The 20,882-nt window shown below is 32.2% G+C and overlaps 1 protein-coding gene across 1 annotated transcript in view; it reads left to right on the forward strand.

The window, feature by feature from the left end:
• The window catches only part of LOC130443813 (uncharacterized), a 65,548-nt gene extending 48,121 nt beyond the window's left edge, over positions 1-17,427 (forward strand). The window contains exons 21-26 of the mRNA XM_056778664.1: positions 284-658; positions 2,156-2,306; positions 2,366-2,497; positions 13,475-13,629; positions 13,804-13,951; positions 17,134-17,427. Coding sequence (XP_056634642.1) covers positions 284-658; positions 2,156-2,306; positions 2,366-2,497; positions 13,475-13,629; positions 13,804-13,951; positions 17,134-17,324 — 1,152 coding nt within the window. The 3' untranslated portion in view covers positions 17,325-17,427. The remainder of the gene's footprint in view (positions 1-283; positions 659-2,155; positions 2,307-2,365; positions 2,498-13,474; positions 13,630-13,803; positions 13,952-17,133) is intronic.
• The last annotated feature ends 3,455 nt before the right edge of the window (positions 17,428-20,882 follow it).

The following is a 20,882-nucleotide window of genomic DNA, read 5'->3' on the forward strand; positions in this document are numbered from 1 at the left end:
ACCGAACAAACAATAACTGACTAAGATTGAGTAGAAAAATAAAAAAACTCATAATTGATTATGATTATGAATTTCGAACAAAGATCAAATTTAATCGAACAATCAAGAGCAAATGACGTACAAACGATTTAGGAAAAAAATATAAAAAAAAATTATTTGTTCCCGCCAAGCTCTGATCATTAATATTATTCTCCATCAAATATAGTTTAAACTTATACGTGAACTTATATATTGGATTTGGTATGAATTTTTTTCATAAATAATTACAATATTAATGTTTTAGGAGGATTACACAAACATTTGTAAAGATGCTACATTCTTATATGGTAAAGCCAAATCGCAAATATACAAGCTAAAATATTTTGAAGAATTTCAAAGATTTAGTTTTCCGAGTAAAATTAAATTGGTTCATGATTTCATTTACAATAGCTTTCACTACCTCTTAGTGAATCATGAAAATTGTATGACAGATATATACGTGTTTAATGGAACTAGATTTATTCCACTTTTTACAAACGTTACCAGTGGTCAATTTGAACAGATAGTTACAGTTGTTGATGAGGACGTTCTCTTTTTAGTTACACGCGGAAATCATAAAAACAAATGTGATTCCATTGAGGGTGTCAACATATGGATATTTAATAACGAAGGACTTGAGGTGAGTTAAAATCATCTTTCGTTATTAGACCAATGTAATAATGGCGCTCCAGACAATATTCAAACATATTATTGAATCAGCGCCAATCACATATTGAATAAGATCTTTAGATATTTCGTAAATAATATTTGCATTAAATAATTCTAATTTACATATTTACTTGATTCTTGGTAATGCCTTGAATACCGGACAGGAGAAGAACTAATTCTTTCAGTAGGATATGTTTCCCACCAAAGGTGTACTTTGTACAATGTCAGGAATATCGAAATATAATCAACATTGCTTGAAATCTTGATGTTCTCATAAGTTATTCTGATTCTGGGTGAAATGTATTAGCGATTAATCCGAGAATGACTCACTATTAGGCGGCCCATAGACCCTACAATAACATTGTACAATATATTGTATTGTACAATAAGATTGAAAGGCGCTTCAAATTCAAACGATCAATTAAATTGCACAATAAACGAACTGCTGGGCAATGTTTTCCTGTTTAGTCAAAGAATACTGTTGATTCCGTGTACACTGTGCGTAAAGCAACATGTCCGAACAAGATTTAGCTGCTGAACACGTCGATAGTCGAGAGATTAGTTCAAGAAAAGGAGGAAATACACTCGCGAAAATCTTTTAAAAGATTTGATGATATCTGATGAAGCAGACAAAAGTTTTGTACGACTGAACTTGGAACAGTTTCAATATCTACTAGAAGACAAAGTAGTTTGGAATATAATGTTGTCTGTACTAGATCCGGATTTTATCGACTAGAGATGTTTCTTAAGCTCCCTCCGGTAGTTAGTTCTCAAAGAATTGAATTTTTTCTTCACATCATTTTTGCTTGCCCGTGGAAACTCGCTTGCCTCTTTGTATTTAGACAACAATATTTCGTAAGCATCACGTCACAAATGTGGCAATTCTCTGTACAATTGGATAAATTCGACGAAAAACTCTTTTCTTAACTTTTTAATTCTCTTTTCCCGTCATTATGCGCAATACTGACCCTATACGATGCAATGGAAAAACATGGTGCAATAAAAATTAAGCTCACTCAAACTTTCGTTCAATCATTGTGCAATCTTCAATATTAAACCTAAACAGTCAATAATATTGCACAATTCGTAATATTGGGCAATAAAATTAATAAATTGATTGTCTAGGGGCCGCCTTACCTTTTCCAGGAAAAATATTTTATTTATCATTATAAAATGTCACCTGAGTATTATTAAATGTGCGAATGTTAGTACTCACATTCCTATATTAAGATTTGGGAATAGCAATCGTTTCAAAAATTGTTTTGGCAACTTTTATGCTTATCTTGTGATGATCTCCATTTTTTAACATTCTCATCTCAATATTTGATAGATTTGGTCAAATGGTCAAATTTAGTTCCTTAACAAAATAACAACTTGAGCAACTTAGAACATAAGATTACATTTCGTAAAGATCTAACTATTTTTATATATTGAAATATGACTTAAATATGAAAATTGTATTTTTCAGTTGATGTATAACATGGAAAATCAAGATATTATCCAAGAATCAGTAGTACCATCCACATTTTATACAATTGGTAGAAGAGGGGTGATAGAACATAAAATTAGAAAGAATTCAACGGGACCAATTAGATATAGAGAATGGGAAGTTTTCGATGGTATGATGAATTAATTATATGACAAAATTGATTTCTCGATCATCATATTATTTTAAAAGGTGATGCAGCGTTTGTACCCCGGGGACTAAAAACAGGGTTGGCCATACGAACTGGAAAAGATTTAATATTTTTAAATCGTAACCAACCAATTATACAAGATGCAAGTGCGTTTTCAGAGGCTGTAATCAAAGGTAAATTATCAACATAAATACAGGGTTATTCATTACTAATTGTAAATATTCTACACAGATAATGAAATAAAAATCGAAATATAACAATTTATTTTGGTCGTTTCTTCATTCGTAGTTGAATTGATTTATCACCATAAGACTGTAATTAATAAATTAATAATATATTAAAGAATATGAATTAAGCCTAGAACGCTAAGAATCCTAACTTTTACAATATTTCACTTCAAAATATGGAGTAACAGCTGATAACATATAATAAATGTGATGACTTCGCGGAAACATGGAAGATAATAAAAACCGCATTTCTTTTAATAATTCATTCTTTGTTCTAACGTTGCTTAATAAACATATATTGTAATTGTAATTTTTGTTTTTAAAAATCCAAATTCGAAGTTTTAATATATAATTGGCGCAGTCAGTAGGATACGCACGGGTTTCGGAAGTGAACAGTTTCGCATTGTGCCGGAAGTGAAATTCGGGACCTTGGAGTTTCTACACCTTAAGTGCGTATTACGAACTTAAAAACTTTCGAAGTTGTGGCAACAGGAGCAGGGAATCAAGAAAAGGAGCAGGAAAGCAGAGCGCTCGAATCGACGAACAATCTGTAAGTGCCTTTTCCTTTTTACCTTTCCAAACCCCTCTGTATAAGGATTTTGGTAAAGATAGATAAATTTTGCTCATTGCGAATAAATTGCTTATTATAATAATTAATTTTAAATTATTTTCATGAGCGATATTGATGAAATAATTAACGGAATTTCAAAGAATTAGATAACAAAAATAATAATCACACTCAACGGAATATTAATAAACAATTCACTAATTCTTTCAAATCAATAAATTCAACTTTAAATATGCCTGAGATGAACTGGGATCTTTTAAAGTCTAGAATTGATAATATTAAACCGTATGACGGTAACAGTAACACGTTAAATAAATTTCTAATTAGGTGTGAAGACCTTATTAATGATTATCGGCAATTTAATGATGCACAATTATCTAAACACATATTCCAATCAGTTCAAGAAAAACTTATAGATAAAGCAGAAATATTAGTAGGTAATCGTGCTGAGTTAACAGATTGGCCGAGATTGAAAGAAGCCCTGATTCAGTGTTTCGCTGATCGTAGAAATATTGACTGTTTAGTACAAGAACTCACTAGAATGAAACCATTTAGGAACGAACCATTGATGAACTTTGGAAGCCGAATTCAATTATTAAGAAGTAGTATAGCGCAGAAAATTAGTAATAATCCTAACATAACTAACGCGGAGAAAGTGTGCCAAATAAACCATTATGATAAAACTGCACTTAGTACCTTTATAGCAGGTTGTAGTGGTACCTTAAGAAATAACTTGCATCTTAAAAATCCAGCCTCACTGGAAGATGCAATGGCCTATCTGAACGAATTTGAAAAATTATATGGCAATCTAAATGACAATAACCGAGCAACGACGTCCAGATTTAATAGTAATTATCGACAACCTTATTCACAACCAAGATACTATCCTGAAAACCAAACACAACCCTCTTTCCAACAACCCTATCATCCCGTTGACAATAATAAACCAGTTAATCAATTCCCCAGTCAACCTATTAACATCCAACCTAGACAAATGCCCCCCAGACAATACCCGACGAACAAACAAGTATTTGGACCTCCACAAAACGTTTTCAGACCAAACCAAAAACCCATGCACCAACTTCCTAAACCAACACCTATGTCAACGACTTCAAGAAATTCTTCCACATTATCACAAAGACAAAGATGGCCAAATAATAACAATTACAATCGAAATCAACAATTTCGAAATTCTGGACAGAATTCAAATTTTACTTCCGAAGAGCTATTCACAAACGATTACGACCAATCAGACGAACAACATTACTATCAGAACCAAAATACGGACGATAATGACCAAAATCAAATGTATTATAACTATGACAAGACAGAAAATGAAAATTTTATCCAAACGAGCCAACAACAAGGAATACCTTAGTAGAAATTAACATTTCAACAGAAAACGCATTACCTTACATAGAAATTAATAATCCCAAATTAAAATTACTTATAGATACCGGTAGTTCACGTTCAATTATTAAACCTGATATTATAGAAAAAACTTATCCAAATTCCGTTAATCGAATCAATGCACAAATTAAGACAGCTTTGGGTAGTCGAGATATTGTATATCAATCAACACTTAGAGCATTTCCTGAATTTCAGAATCCAAACTATTTCATCTCCTTTTTATTATTTGATTTCCACGAATATTTCGATGGTATTATAGGACTAAATGATTTAAGAAATATGAACTTTAATATTGATCTTATAAATAACAAATTAATAGGACCAAATACTGAGATACCTCTCAGATATAAACGGAAAGAAAACTCAAATATATTATTCTCAGTAGAACCACAACAAAAAATTCTAAAGAAGTTACCTGTTTCTATTTTTAATGGAGAAATATTGATAAATGAAGGCAAAATAGGACCATTATATATACCGCAAATTTTGACTGATGCCAGAAACGGATTTGCTCTTGTAGAAATCCAAAACAAAACAGATCAAACAATTTCAGTTAATATTAAAGAACCTTTAGAGGTAGAGTCATTTGAAAAAACTAGTTATGATACCTTTAATGTTAATTCGTTTCTAAATTTAAATAACGAAGACAATAATAAATCAAAAAAACATATCGATATATCACAATTAATTAGGACAAACCATATGAACGCGGAAGAAAAAGCTGAAATCTTAAAGCTTATTCGAAAATTTTCAGACATCTTCTTTAAACCGGGTGATAAATTATCCTTCACGGCAAGAACAAAACACGAAATTAAAACGACCGACGAAATTCCTATACATTGTAAATCGTACAGATATCCCCATATTCATAAACAAGAAATAAATAACCAGATAGATGAAATGCTGGATAAAGGCATAATACGGCCCTCAACTTCACCATGGTCATCCCCTATTTGGATAGTAAATAAAAAAGAAGACCAATCGGGGAAACAAAAATATCGTCTAGTCATCGATTATCGGAAACTCAACGAAAAAACGATCCCAGATCGATATCCGATACCAAATATTAATTCGATTCTCGACAAACTGGGAAGATCAAACTATTTTTCAGCTATTGACCTTTGAGCTGGTTTTTATCAAATCCAAATGGACAAAAATTCCATACCAAAAACAGCTTTTACTGTCGATAACGGCCATTATGAGTTTCTAAGAATGCCGTTTGGGTTAAGAAACTCGCCATCCACCTTTCAACGTGTTATGGATGAAATTTTAAAAGATCTCCAAAATAAAGTGTGTATGGTCTATATGGACGACATAATAATATTCAGTACCGGACTTCAAGAACACCTTCAAAATTTAAAACTTGTTTTTTCGAAACTACGCGAAGCGAAACTTAAAATTCAATTAGACAAATCAGAATTCCTACGAAAAGAGGTAGAATTTCTAGGTCATATAGTAACAACAGACGGGATAAAACCCAATCCAAAAAAAATCTCAGCTATTAAGAACTTTCCCTTACCAAAAACACAAAAAGAAATAAAATCTTTTCTAGGATTATTAGGATACTACCGTAAATTTATAAAAAATTTTGCTAAAATCACAAAACCCATGACTAAATGCCTGAAGAAAAACGAAAAAGTAATACATACAAAAGAATTTATAGATTGTTTTGAAACATGTAAAAATATTTTAACGTCTGAACCAGTTTTAATTTATCCGGATTTCGATAAAGAATTTGAAGTAACTACAGATAGTTCCAACTACGCAATAGGAGCAGTTCTTTCACAAAATAACCACGCTATATGCTATGCATCAAGGACTTTCAATCCAGCCGAAAAAAACTATTCAACGATTCAGAAAGAACTCCTAGCAATAGTATGGAGCTGCAAATACTTTCGCCCATACCTTTTCGGCCGAAAATTCACAATATATTCAGACCACAAGCCACTGCGATGGCTCTTCTCCATGAAAGACCCAAATTCTATGTTAGTCAGATGGAGATTGAAATTAGAAGAGTACGACTACGTCATCAAATATAAAAAAGGATCGTCGAACTCAGCCGCAGATGCCCTAAGTAGAAATCCATACATAGAATTGAATGCTATGGATAATGAATCAATAATAAATAACGTAGGGGATGCGGACGAAATAATAGAAAACTTCCTACAAAATCCTGACGAAATTCCTCCACTCTCTAGCCCTGACCTCGAGGAAATACTGAATAATATAAGACCCACTGACACCGTAAATCAAGAAACAAATATAGTTCGAGACATACAAAAAGAATCAGATAGACCTCAAGATTCAAACTCAGAATCTGACATTGAAACTCAACATACGTCGAGAGAGAATCCTATCTTTTCTATTCCAATTACCGAGAGAGTATCAAATGTAAAACTGCCAAAATTTTCGACAATACTAGATTATATGTTACACTACCTTCAAAAATTTCCTCCTTCCATATAATAAATTTCGTAAAAGAACACATCGCCCCAAACAAAAGATACGCTATTTATTTCAAACACCGCGATTTACCTAGAATATTCACGACTACGATGCAATCGTACTTCAAAAATTCTGCTTTCAAAATTACACAAAGTAACACCGTTTTAGAGGATTTACAAACTAAAGAAGCACAAGAAGAGAAACTCAAATTTTATCATGAAACTAAAACTTGCCACCGCGGTATTAACGAAATGAAAATAGCACTTGGTAAACGATTTTATTGGCCAAAAATGTCCGATGACATTGTAGAATACGTGAATAATTGCGAAATTTGTCAAAAAAACAAATACGATCGAAACCCACCAGTAGTAAAATTTAACCTAACACCAACTACTTCGCGTCCTTTTCAACATATTCATATTGACTGTTTTCAAATTTCAGGAAACACTTACTTAACCGTAATAGATACATTTTCTCGATACGGCCAAGCCTATCCTTTATCAGCTGTAAACGGAATATCTATAGTAGAATGCCTATTTAATTTTATAACACACCATGGATTGCCCATAAAAATAACAGCAGATTCGGGTACGGAATTTAAGAATAAAGATCTTGAAAACTTTACAAAATTGAACTTCACTTCACAACTGCTAGAAACAGCAATTCAAATAGCCCCGTGGAGAGGTTTCATTCCACACTGATTGAACATGTACGATGTTTAAGAGAACAATCTCACATCAGATCAATTGATAAAACGGGCCATACTTGGGTATAACAACTCAATTCATAGTGTCACCAAATATACACCGTTCGAGGTAATAAAGGGACACATAAATGAAACAAACCCTTTTAACCTTAATGATCACATAATAATATCAGACTATGTACAAGCTCATAAACAAGCAACCACAAGACTTTACGAAAATATAACAGAGACTAATAAAACCATAAAAGAAAAGATTATTAATGATAGGAACGAAAAGCGCACCGAAGCCCCTGACTACAAAAACGAAAAAGTAGCCTATATTCGTACAAAAACAAGAAACAAAAAACTTCCAAAATTCGAAAAATTGAAAATATTAGCTCAGACAAAAAATAAATTAATAACAGATAAAAACATTTATCACAAAGCAAGTGCAAGAAAACCCAAAACTAATAAAAAACAAATTTTTCAGGAATATGGGGCAGATGAAAATAATATTCCTAGCTCTTCTGGCAATACAAAAACTGCACAAGAGTAACGCTACGGAAGACATAGACCTAACTACTATCGATAATCCTTTACTACCGATACAATTAGGAGACTCCCGTCTCATATATAGTAAACATACCTTTATACATTATTTAAATTTAGAACCTATTATTAAGCAATTGTTCAACATTGAAAAACATTTTTTCATTATAAAAAATAATTTAGAAGTGAGAAATGCAACTAATGAAATCTCATATCATGCCTTATCTCAAGACATGTTGTTGAGAACAGAATTTCTCATCAAAATTACACGTACGAAACTTGATAATTTACAACCTCATATACGTAATAAAAGAAGTTTCTTTGACGGGGTCGGTCAACTACAAAAATGGTTGTTTGGTACACTTGATACCGATGACGGTAATAAATATGATAACGCAATAAAAATTCTAGAAACAAACCAACAAAACATGATTACGGAAATAAACTTACAAAGTTCACTTTCCAAGAATCTTATAAGAAATTACAATGTAACAATTCACACCTTATCAAAAAATCAAGAAAAATTTGCAGCTTCTCTCGAAAAATTTCAAATCAGCGTACAAAAATCAATCACTGAATCACACGAGTATTTAACCTTTCAAGCAATCATTTCACAAATAAATTTAGACTGTCAAAATATTATCACATTCTTAGATAATTTGGAAGACTCCATAGCTTTCGCAAAACTAAACACACTTCATCCTTCTATTATCCCTAGTCAAGAGTTACAAAAAACGCTAGAATATTTAAGGAAAATTTACCCCGACAACCAAATTACAAAATTTAAAAACATTCTAATATACTACCAATTTTTAGGCACTCAAGTTTCGGTTGCTAAAAATAAATTAATTTTTGCTATACATATACCAATTATCAAAGCCGAAGTCCTTAAATTATATCACCTCTTCCCCATCATTCAAAACAACCAAATATTCTCCCTAAAATACTCCTATCTGGCACGAAACAACTCGAATAATCAATTTATAGAAGAAATCTGTCCACTACTAGAAAATGTATATTTCTGCATCGAAGACCACTCTCCTAACGACAATTGCACCCTGCAGCTCCTCGAAAACCAGTCGACTAAAGGTTGCCAAAAAATAAATTCAAAATTAGAAGAATCACTTACTGAACAAATCACACAAGACGAGATAATTATCATTCCAGCAAAAACGGAAAAAGTTTTTTCCAAATGCAACACAGACAAATATCTAGAAGTAAAAAAACCTACACTAATAAAAATACCAAAGTCATGTCAAATAGAAATCAACGCAAAAAAATTCTTCAACGACGCCAAAATACAACGAGGAAAACCACTACTTCTTCCCAAACCAATTACGGAAGAATACGATACGATTGCAGAATACGAAACACCCAAAATGGAAAAAATCAATTTAGAAGACATTCAAGAAATAAGTAGAATGACGAATCAACTTATACCACTAAAAATACCAATATCCAACCACTATCCCAAAATTTCTGGTAGTTTATCTTTACTAGCCATAATTTTATTTATACTGGGATGGGTTTTTAAGAAGAAAATCAAGAAAATCCTGCAAAAATGCTGCAAAAACCAGAAAAAGAAAGAAAATTCAATAGAAGAGTACCCAGAAGAGTCCAAAATCGAACACCACTCCGTATTGTTCTCATCTTAGAGGGGAGGAGTTACATATGAAGTAACAGCTGATAACATATAATAAATGTGATGACTTCGCGGAAACATGGAAGATAATAAAAACTGCATTTCTTTTAATAATTCATTCTTTGTTCTAACGTTGCTTAATAAACATATATTGTAATTGTAATTTTTGTTTTTAAAAATCCAAATTCAAAGTTTTAATATATAATTCGCGAAACTAAAGTAATTCAAGCTACTAGATAATCTTAATGTGGGTGATGCCGCCTGCTTCGTCAGTATTTTTATACGAGGTCTGGGTATTAAATAACAAAACTGATTACGAAAAAGGGTTTTATTATAAAAAATATTCTACATTCTAATGCTCCCCTTCAATATACTCCCCTCCCTCGATACACCTTTCTATACGTTTTTTCTGTTGATCGAAGCAGTGCTGGAAGTCTTCTTTGGTGAGTGCTTTTAGGAGCTTAGTTTTTTGCTTTACCGCTTCCATCGACTCAAATCGGGTCTCTTTCAAAGTAGATTTCATCTTCTGAAACAAAAAAAGTTGCACAGTGTTAAATCTGGTGAGTACGGCGGATGTTCAAACACTGGAGTGCGCTTACTAGGCAAATACTGCTTCACAGTTATCCTAGTGCAAAATCGGGCCGTATTTTACGAAATCGTTCTCGCAGTGTTGCCAAAACTGACAAATAGTAAGTCTGGTTGTCAGTCTGATCCTCTGGAACCCATTTAGTCATCAGGATACCGTTAATGTCGAAAAAAACGATCAATATTGCCTTTAATTTTGATTTGCTCTCACTAAAGCACTTACACCACTCAAAAACACGCACACATACTTGAAAAACACATGTCCCTCCAGCGCATGTTAAGATACCAGCTATAATATTTGAGACTAATTTCAATTACAGAAACTGAAACCATTTGGATACAAGTGATGTTATCTTATTAAGAGTTATAAGACTTAATGAAACTAACATTTACTACCATCCAAAAGAAGAACAAAATCTTGAAGAAAAACAAAGTGGAGATGAAAAAAAAGAGAGAAGGGATACTATTGAAGAAAAATCATAAACAAAAAAAGAAATATAAACAGGAGCTAAAGATAAAACAATATTTAATGCAACAATGAAGAAGAAAATGAAGCATTTTGTTCGACAATTGATAATTGAAAAAGATCCCAAAAGTTATAAAGAAGCGATGGACAATACTTGGAGAGAAGCGATCAGCACAGAAATATAAGCTTTGAAAAAAAGGACTCATGAACTGAAGCAGATATGCCCAGCAATATGACTACGATTGAAACAAAATGGATGTATAAAACTAGAGAAAACAGCTTGAAAAAGTGCGACTTCTCCTGAAGGAGTAGAAATCGTAGAAATAAAGTATTGTGATTAAGAAGAGGCTCTGAGAGAAATCCCTAAATGTTGGAATCAAAAATTTAATGACTATGTAGAATAAAAGGGATTTCAAATCTATATTCCAATCCATTTCCAATTTATACTGAAAGTAGTGAATGATTTGAAGGTAGCTGAAGATTTTGGATTTCCGAAATAATTGCTTGGAATGGAAATAGAATAGAAAGAAGAAAATTTGAAAATCGCACAGAAAAGACAAATAAAAAAGATGCCACAGAAATTTAATATGAATTATTGCAACACTTCAGCCACATCTCTTGCAAAAGGCTTTCATGCTTAAGAAAATGAGGAAACTGAAAATATTGTTAAAATAAAATTTATTGAATAAACAAAAACTTTTTTACAAGAAAGATGCGCACTCTACCACCAACCAGTTCAATATACGAGAGTTTTTTTTTCAAACTCCGATCACAGAATATAATGACTACGAATCCAGTAGGTGATTTGTGTGCGTAATAGAGATAAAACATTGCGTCACTAACGATTCCATTAATTTTCCTAAAAACTATAGGGATTGAGTTGTAGTCACATAAACATGGCTGTCGCTATTGATTCTCCCGCCAAGTTTGAATTGGGAGCAGTTAGTCATTTCTTGCAAGACAAGGGAAAATTGCGCCGGAAGATCATCGAAGAATGAATCAAGTGTATTGTAGACACCTTTATGAGTTTTGGCCTTGTTTGTGATTGGTGTCGAAAATATAAATGGCTGAACTGTTGTTCATAAAGAAGCAGATATAGAGCGCAAATCTGTCACTACAGACATTCCAACTTTATTCCAACTTAGTTTCAGTTTCGATATCCAGTTACCAACCAACTGTTTAGTTTATCTTCAGTCTCTGAAGATGATAATTTGGTTATCGAAACGAGCGTCAGACAGTGTAATTATGAGTGTTGGTGTAGTGGTGGTGTAAACAGTGTATTTAGTATGAATATCGCCAATGATACAAAAAATTCCAACTTAACAGACGGCATTGTACAGCACGTTGTCCAAGCGGCTAAGGACAGTCGAAGGTTCACAATAACTGAATTATCGATGCAATTTCCGGAAGTTTCAATATCTGCCCTGACATTACTAAGCAGAAAAGTTTGCGCTCGCTGGATCCCAACTATGTTGACTGATAACCACAAAACACGCGGTGACGCTTTGGAGTTTCTAGACCTTTATTATACTTATGAAACTTTTTTAAATTCGTTGTGGCAGATGATGAGGCCCACAAAAGTGAAACGATCCTTCAACAACTGTAAGATTGTGGCAACTGTTTTTTCAGTCCAAAAAGGTGAGTTGCTTGTGGAATGTCTGAAACAATAATTAATGCAGATTCGTACGGTGAAATGAAATGGAATTTTTCTCATACACTACAATGCCCGTCCCCACAGCGCTCGTACAAATTAACAACTTTTTTAGCAATTTGAATAGGACATTTCTGAACATCCAGTATAATCAGACCTGTCGTTACTAAATAGTTGCGTTACAGAAATGTTTGCACTCACTGGATCCCAAAGATGTTGACTGATAACCACAAAACTCGCGGTGAATCTTTCGAGTCTCTTGACCGTTATAATACTTATAAATGTGTGTTGCTTGTGGAACGCCTGAAACAACAATTAATGCAGATTCGTATTATGAAATGAAATGAAATAAAAACTGGAATTTTTCTCATCTACTACAATGCCCGACCCCACGGCGCTCGTACAACTCAACTAATTCTTTAGCAATTTCAATGGGACATTTTCGAACACCAACTTTAGAATCTCCATCATCGAGGGATTTTCATCTTTCCCCTGAACCCTGAACCATTGCAGTGGCTTAGAGGGCTACGCTTCCAAACTGAGATGGAATTCAAAGAAACCATCACAACTCATTTCAAATCATTGGCGACTACATTTTATGAAAAGGGTATCGCAAGGCTTGTCACAGATATGACCAATGTTTAATCCTCAAGGTGATTATGTAAAGAAATAATCTGCATTGTACCTTACTTTTGGTAATAAAATATTATTTACTCGTATATATTCACCCTTCTAAAAATGTCGTCAGCTCTGATACTATTTTACCAAATACGGCCGATTATTTTGAATTTATGAACGATTTCCTAGGGATGAGTCATCTAGGTGCTTAAATAATCATTTGGAAAACGAGAGAGAAGCTTGTTTTATTCTATAAAGACTATATTTTTTATGAAAAGTGAAGTAATTTAGATTATAATTATAGGATCTATCAAACGTGTTCATAATACATATATACCCGGAAAAAATGGTGGTGACATAGCTGTTCTTAATGTGGGTATAAAAAGTGCTAAAAAAGAATTATTGGCAGTTGCTAGTCATAAAAAAAGCATCGTTAGAGATTCATTGGATGTTATAGAGGTACATATTTTCTATTATTAGAATTTAACTAATTCAATAAACCTTTGTCTTTATTTTGTCAACATTTTCGCATCGTTGGTAGTGATAAGAACTTGAAAGAGTTGAGTAATGAAATTGTATTCTCATGTTTAGTGGATTTTAAGTAATCTCTATAATTACATTATATTTTTTTAGATCTACGATAATCCATTGACAGGAGAAGTATTTGGAAAAGTTTTAACTTATAAACCATCTTCTCTATTAACTATAGAATTGGGTCAAGGAGAAACGCTTTTAGCTTTTTTGGAAAATAAACAAATCGCCCACTTTTATGAATATAAAGGTAAAAATAAATAATATACAACTTCATCACAATATTAGAATTTTTGACTTTGAAACAAAATGTTCATATGACATAGAGTATAAACTACTACTATCGATATTGACCCCTTGGGGTCGATATCGATTTCCAAGGGGTCGACATAAACGAAAACTGTTTTTGAGGGTCGACGACGTCTAAAAATCGGCCCGTATTAACTAACCATAGTCCTTATTTAAAATTTTTCAGATATTGTATAACTTGTTCTAGGGGTACCGACGTGTTATGAGATTGACTAATATTTTAGTAGGAAGTATCATTCTTATACTTTTAGAAACTTTTAGAGACTGATACCAGAGAAGAATCAATTTCTCAAGCCGTGGACCGTTTTTTCACCGACAAAGCTATTCCGTGGAAAAATATTGTTTCTGTTGCGACTGATGGAGCACCATCTATGGTTAGTGGTCATCACGGTTTTATAGCTCACTTAAAGCGAAAACTGCTTGACGTACTGGTCATTCACTGCATAATTCATAGACAGCATTTAGTTGCAAAAAATCTGAGTCCTAGATTGCATCAATCTTTACAATATGTTATAAATGCTGTCAACGAGATACGAAGCAATTCTTTGAACTGTCGGTTATTTGCTCAGCTTTGTGAGAAAAACGATGAAGTCTTCACTCGGTTACTTCTGCACACTGAAGTTCGCCAGCTATCAAGAGGCTCTTGTTTAACAAGATTTTCAGCCATTTTTAAATCTGTGCTTGAGTTTTTACAAGAAAAAGATCCAAATTTGAAAAAAAATCTAAACAATTGTAAATCAGATATTTATTACTTGACTAATATTTTGAAATGTTGAACAATGTTAATTTGCAACTGCGGGGTGACGATCTATCAATTAAAACAAAATAAATATTATCAGCCTTTGTGCGTAAACTCATCCTTTGTAAACAAAATTTAAGCAGAAAAGAATATTTACAGTTCCGGCATTTGTCAAAATTAACAAAAATGCTTCAAGACGATGTTATTTTATCATTTGTCACGCACTTAGACGCATTACCCAAGGATTTTACTTAGAGGTTTGAGGATCTCTTAAATTTACAAATTCCTCAATGGATAATAAATCCATACAATATCACAGCCATGGAAGAAACCAATGTGATAATACAAGAAGAGTTTATTACCATCAACACAGACGAGGAGCTTCAGGACAAGTTCAACCAAGGCTATAGAAATTCTGGCTGCAACGCAACATTAAAACACAGTATCCTGCATTGTGGAACATTACTGAAAAATACCTAATCGCTTTTCCATCAACTTACCTCGTCGAAAAAGGTTTCAGTGTGGTAACAAACATTTTGGCAAAACAAAGGTACCGTTTGAAAATCAACAAACGTGGCGTTTTATGGCTGCAACTCACCAATATTGAACTGAAACCAGCTAAATTGGTAGAAAATCACCAGATTCATCCACCATACTGAATTTTTCATTTTTCAAGCTTCACATTGCGATTTAAATGTTTTTTCAAAAAATAATTTCTACTCAAGTATTCTTACATAACTTGTATTAATAATTATTGATTACACTTGGTATTTAGTGAGTTTTATTGTATTTGATAAATTTTGATGACTAAAAAAGAATGTTAAGTTCAATCACTTAACCAACCGCAAAGTTTCTAAATTGGTAATTATTTTGTATTAATAAAAAAAATAGAGATAAAAGTTTTTAATTAATTGTAAAGTAATTACGGGGGTCTGAGATATCAGTACAGTTAGGAAAAGGGGTCTCTTGCCTAAAATGGTTTGGGAATCCGTACTATATGTGAATTACAAGAGCTGCTACTTAAGTTTTGAGATACACAAATATTTATAATTATACATGGATTTATTGTTTTTCGAAAAACATGTGATTTGTACGCATTAATCGCGTCTTTAGAAAGGATTGTATAGCGGATGACCTATCAATTCGTTGTTTTGATTGTACAAAAACGTTTTAGATGAACTGATGTGTGAAAACTCGCATTATTATCTTGCTAGAGAATGATTCGTTTTCTGCGATTGGTTTCCCTGATTTTTGGCAAACAAATACTGGTGTACCGTTCACAATTGACCCTTCTACGTTGCTCTAATGGAACAGTGTCGACAGGCGACCATTTGCTTCGAAGTGCTTCGTGCGCGAACAATTTTTGTTGGATTTGGCTCGTCTTGAAAGACCCACACAGTTGATTGTTGCCTGATACGATCTTATAGACGATTTTTTCCTGCTTTTTTTTCCCATCAATCAACACGAGCATTTTTTGAGCGATTGTCAAATTATGCGGTATCTAAAGTAAACAAATATTTTTGATAATAGCCGATTTTGGACGACCTTCACTAAATTCTTCCTGTAGCGAAGGGCTATCACGATTGAATTCGAGAAACCAGTGAAACACGGTGGCTGGAAATGGTGCTTCATCACCAAAAGTCGGCATACTACTGTTTAATCCACGTCGAAAGTCATAGAAAATTCTCGTCATTTTTAAACCAAGATAAATGTCTCAAAAATCTGTAAACAACTTGAATAGTATTTGTATGACAATATATTATGAGTACGTTCACCATTAAAAATGTCAATCTCTTCGATGGCAATGTCATTTTTGACATATTCATCTCAGTGTTGCCGTACCTCAAAATTTAAGTAGCAGCCTTCGTATTATGTATGGAAATTTTTCGTTACAAAAACTCGATTCATTTCAGGGTATAGTGTGGCAGTTATGAAAAGACTGTGATGTTTTTGAAAACTTCTATCATATAATAACAATAAAAATAATCAGGTATTTTGGATCTAGGTATTACTCGTATTATAGAAACTTCCTAGAAATTTTTCCAAAAACTTTTGTTTCATACGTTATGTGCAAATTTTATACTTATTCTTCCAAATATCTAAATTTATCTTTATATCAGTTTGTTCTAAGCACATTTAAATTGTTTCTAATAATGCTGTCAATATTCTTAATTTCGAAGCTATTTTAAAGATTTACCATACATGCGTTAATTTCTTAGATGTTTTCCACATCCTGTCTCGCACGTATTTTCCTTGATACAAAAGATACAGCTATAAATTTCGACTGAAATTTGTGGCTGGAACTTATCAGTTAAAAAAACAAATATTTTCAATGTTTTGACTGTTGAAATTGCGGCTAGTACAAAGATTTGTGAATATTTTAGGAATTGAAGGATTTGTTAGAAGAATTTCTATCAAAATGGAAACTTCCGATTTATTCAAAATGGATTTATCAAACAACAAACAACTGCATTCAAAAAAGATTGTTGGAGTCATTCACCAAAATAGAATGAGATTATTGATAGCAGTAATGGATGGAAACCAAATAAGTGATAACTTACACTGTGAATTATGAAGTGATTTTTTTTAAATTATTATTATTTATTATATTTTACTTCTCTCGTTGAAATTATTGTTAATATATTTATTAATAAAAAGAAAATAAATGAATTGAAAAATTTTATGCTAATGGGAAGCAGGACTACCCAAAATCTATGAAAATTTTCTTGGTTATTGATGCAGTTAAACAGCTGAGAACATGTAGGATGTATATTGCACATCATTTTTTCACAAAAAAATCAGAAGATAAGATAGTCGTCAATAGTGACAATTATTCGAATTTGTTTGTATTCGTTATATAATTTATTGATTCCTTCATATAGTAAGAAGGAATATGCAATTTAACGTAAAATGCGAAGATTAAAATTCTGAAACTTATCCTGGTATTAAGCTGGTTAATAGCGAGTAGGTATAATCAATTATATGTATGTACTTTTTACTTTTTGAAAATATTTGAATCATATACAGCAAGGTGCAATTGAAAGTAAAAAATCCGTTATTTCTTAAACTGACTAAACTATCAAAATCTTGAAACCCGTTGATTTTTATTTAGTAAGGATACCTTTTATTTTTGACGTCATCTATGTGTGAGTGATGACAACATCGATAAAATTTTTAAATGGAAATGTAGGTGTTGTAATACATATTTTTAAAGGTCCATTCAGCCATATCTATATGTGAAGTGATTGATTTAGGTGTTATATTATTGATGAAATTTTAACCGGTTTCTTACTAAAAAGTATTGATGTATTTATTGACACATCGTCACTGATAACGAAATGTCTTATCTACCTACTTTTCACCTTTTTGAAAACTCTATTTACCTTATCAACTTAACATTGATACTTGGACATTCCAAATTAATCAACTTTCTATCAATTGATTAATGGTATTATTGTAGTAGACTTATTCAAAAATTCTTTGTATATCTATCAATAATATTTCGAAAATGAATTCTTCCGTTCTTCAAAGGAGAAAACAACTACTTTCCTGATTAATGTCTCGACGAATATTGATCGAAATCTATATTATCGGCGACTACGCTAGATTTCTACCTGACCAGTGGTTCGCAGTTGGAAGTGAGGATGGCACCACTTAGCATTCAATGGGAAATGTTCAACTACATGTACCAAAAGTGACGCACTTTGAAGTTGTCTTCAGTTCAGGTTTCAAGTTCGAACGAGGGTTGTAAACTGCTCTGATGAGACGTAATAACGTCACAACTAGTTAGTAGTTACTCCTTGCAATTACGAGCCATTCAGGAAGTTAATATCGACATAGAGGTCGATTTACATCACGCTCATCAGAGGGGTTGTAATTCGTGGAGGCATCAGCCAGAAAATTAGTTGTTTTCCCCTTTCGAAGAACGGCGGAATACATTTTCGAAATAATTGCAGAGGTGGATAGTAGAAATCCTTTATTTTGATACATACGAGGATATATTGGAAAATTCTTAGCCTATTATGGAACCAAACAAAATTTCAATGACAAAATATTTTTTTACTCAACATATTCTCCTCTTGATTGCATACATTTATTAGAGAAATGTAACTACATGTACAAAATAGCGACGCTCTTTGAAGTTGTCTTCAGTTTAGGTTTCAAGTCCAAACGAGGGTTATTAAATTGCTCTGATGAGACGTAATAACGTCGAAACTAGTCAGTAGTTACATCTTCTCCTTACAATTGCCAGCCATTGGGGATGTTAATATAGACATTACTTTTTAAATTATTCAATAAATCATAAATTTCTAGAGGATACATTGCCAGAAATGCAGAGAGTCCAGTAAACAACTGTAAAAATGTGGTATCGTCTTAGAATTCCATCAAGATGCATGGATTTGCGAGAAATTTTGGTTCTATTTACCCTTCACTTCAATATCTATCCTTTGCTAATATGAGCAAGGGTAGAAACTACCCTTATTCATTAAAATAGAAGTTAAAGCATTTAGAAAGATGAAAAAATTAGTAGGAGTAAAATAAAAAATGCATGATGTTTTAAGATACGCTTAGTCTTTATGATTTTCAACCCTTAATCAATGTATTTCAGCCGTTAAAAACCAGCTCCTCTAATGGTAAAATTGAAAAAAAAAACAATTATAGTACTTACTTACTTTTTATTGTATTAAACTCAAATGTTTCTTTAATACAAATTTTTCACCAAAGCAGATGTTGAAAGTGACATACCGGTTTTTTTTTTCACTGTGTATATAGACGCACGCACACATACACACACACATACACACATACACACACACAAATTTCAGAAAATTTAAAAATTTTAAGAAGCTACAACGTTCAATAAAAATAAATTGGAGTACAGGAATGCAAAATTTGGGAATTTGTTTCTGATTCAGAATTTTATAGAATGATGCACTTTGCTGGTAACCTGAGGGAAGAAATTCAGAAATTATATATGGGATATCGATTTTAAACTGACGGTCAGTGGTACCAATAATAAAAAAAGAACATATGTGTATCGATATAAATATAGAAAATTAAATTTACACTAAATTAATTTAACTCTGTGCCATTTTAATTTATTAAATCATCAATATAAAATTATTAAGCAAATATAGCTGAACAAAATAGTTGGAAAACAACGAAGATTTTAAAGAAAATTGTCACAAATAGAGCAATCGCAGTAATGACTGACCTGCCAGAGTATAATACTTAAAGGAAGATAATAGACAATTTTATTAATACTTATTAAAATTAGAGAACCACTACACCAACACTCACAATTACAATGTCTGAAGCGCGTTTCGATAAGCAATTCATCGTCTTCAGATACTGAAGATAAACAGTTTACCTTCAGTCTCTGACGACAATATCTTGGTGAAGCACAAAATAAGCGACATATTGTATAACTTAATATATGGTTAGATTTTAAATGGTTCCCATCGAGAGTGGTGAGATAATTCGTGTGAATAAGTCAAAGTTAAATTTGATAGTATTATCACCTTTAATTTTGATGCTCCACCATCCAATAAGATTAAGCCGTTCTAATTCTAATTATTTTTATTCGTTTTTACATTGAAGTTGTACTCACCTTACTTCCTAGAAAATCACTACAAGTAGTATATTCACATACACTATCGTGAAAATATGTTAATTAAGCAGAAGCTCACTTCAATTCCTTTTTCTGCAACCAAACAAAATAATCTATATTGTAGTTTTAGGTACGAGGAACAATTGATAATTGTCAAACTCTTTTTGTTCTTCAAATTTAACTAAACCCTAAACAATAACAAAATATTTGGAGCATTTCAACCGATTTATTCGATTTTGGTTTTTACATTAAATGATTATTCAATAATATAGATTATTTTCCCTAAATCTCAGTTTTTTCACCAGTTCGAACTTCGGCCAATTTATTAAGATCTTCAGTAACAAATATATTTTCATGAGAAAAACGGAATAAAAAAATTTGTTCAAACTTTAATCCATGTAATAAGAAGTACATATAATTTATAGTTTTTTCATTAAATGTATTGAAATTCAAAACATAATATTCAACATATTCTACTATTTCCAATTTTTTATAAGACTGACTGTTTCTGATAATAATAAT

This window comes from Diorhabda sublineata, chromosome 5 (genome assembly GCF_026230105.1).
Source record: "Diorhabda sublineata isolate icDioSubl1.1 chromosome 5, icDioSubl1.1, whole genome shotgun sequence".
NCBI classification, from domain to species: domain Eukaryota; kingdom Metazoa; phylum Arthropoda; class Insecta; order Coleoptera; family Chrysomelidae; genus Diorhabda; species Diorhabda sublineata.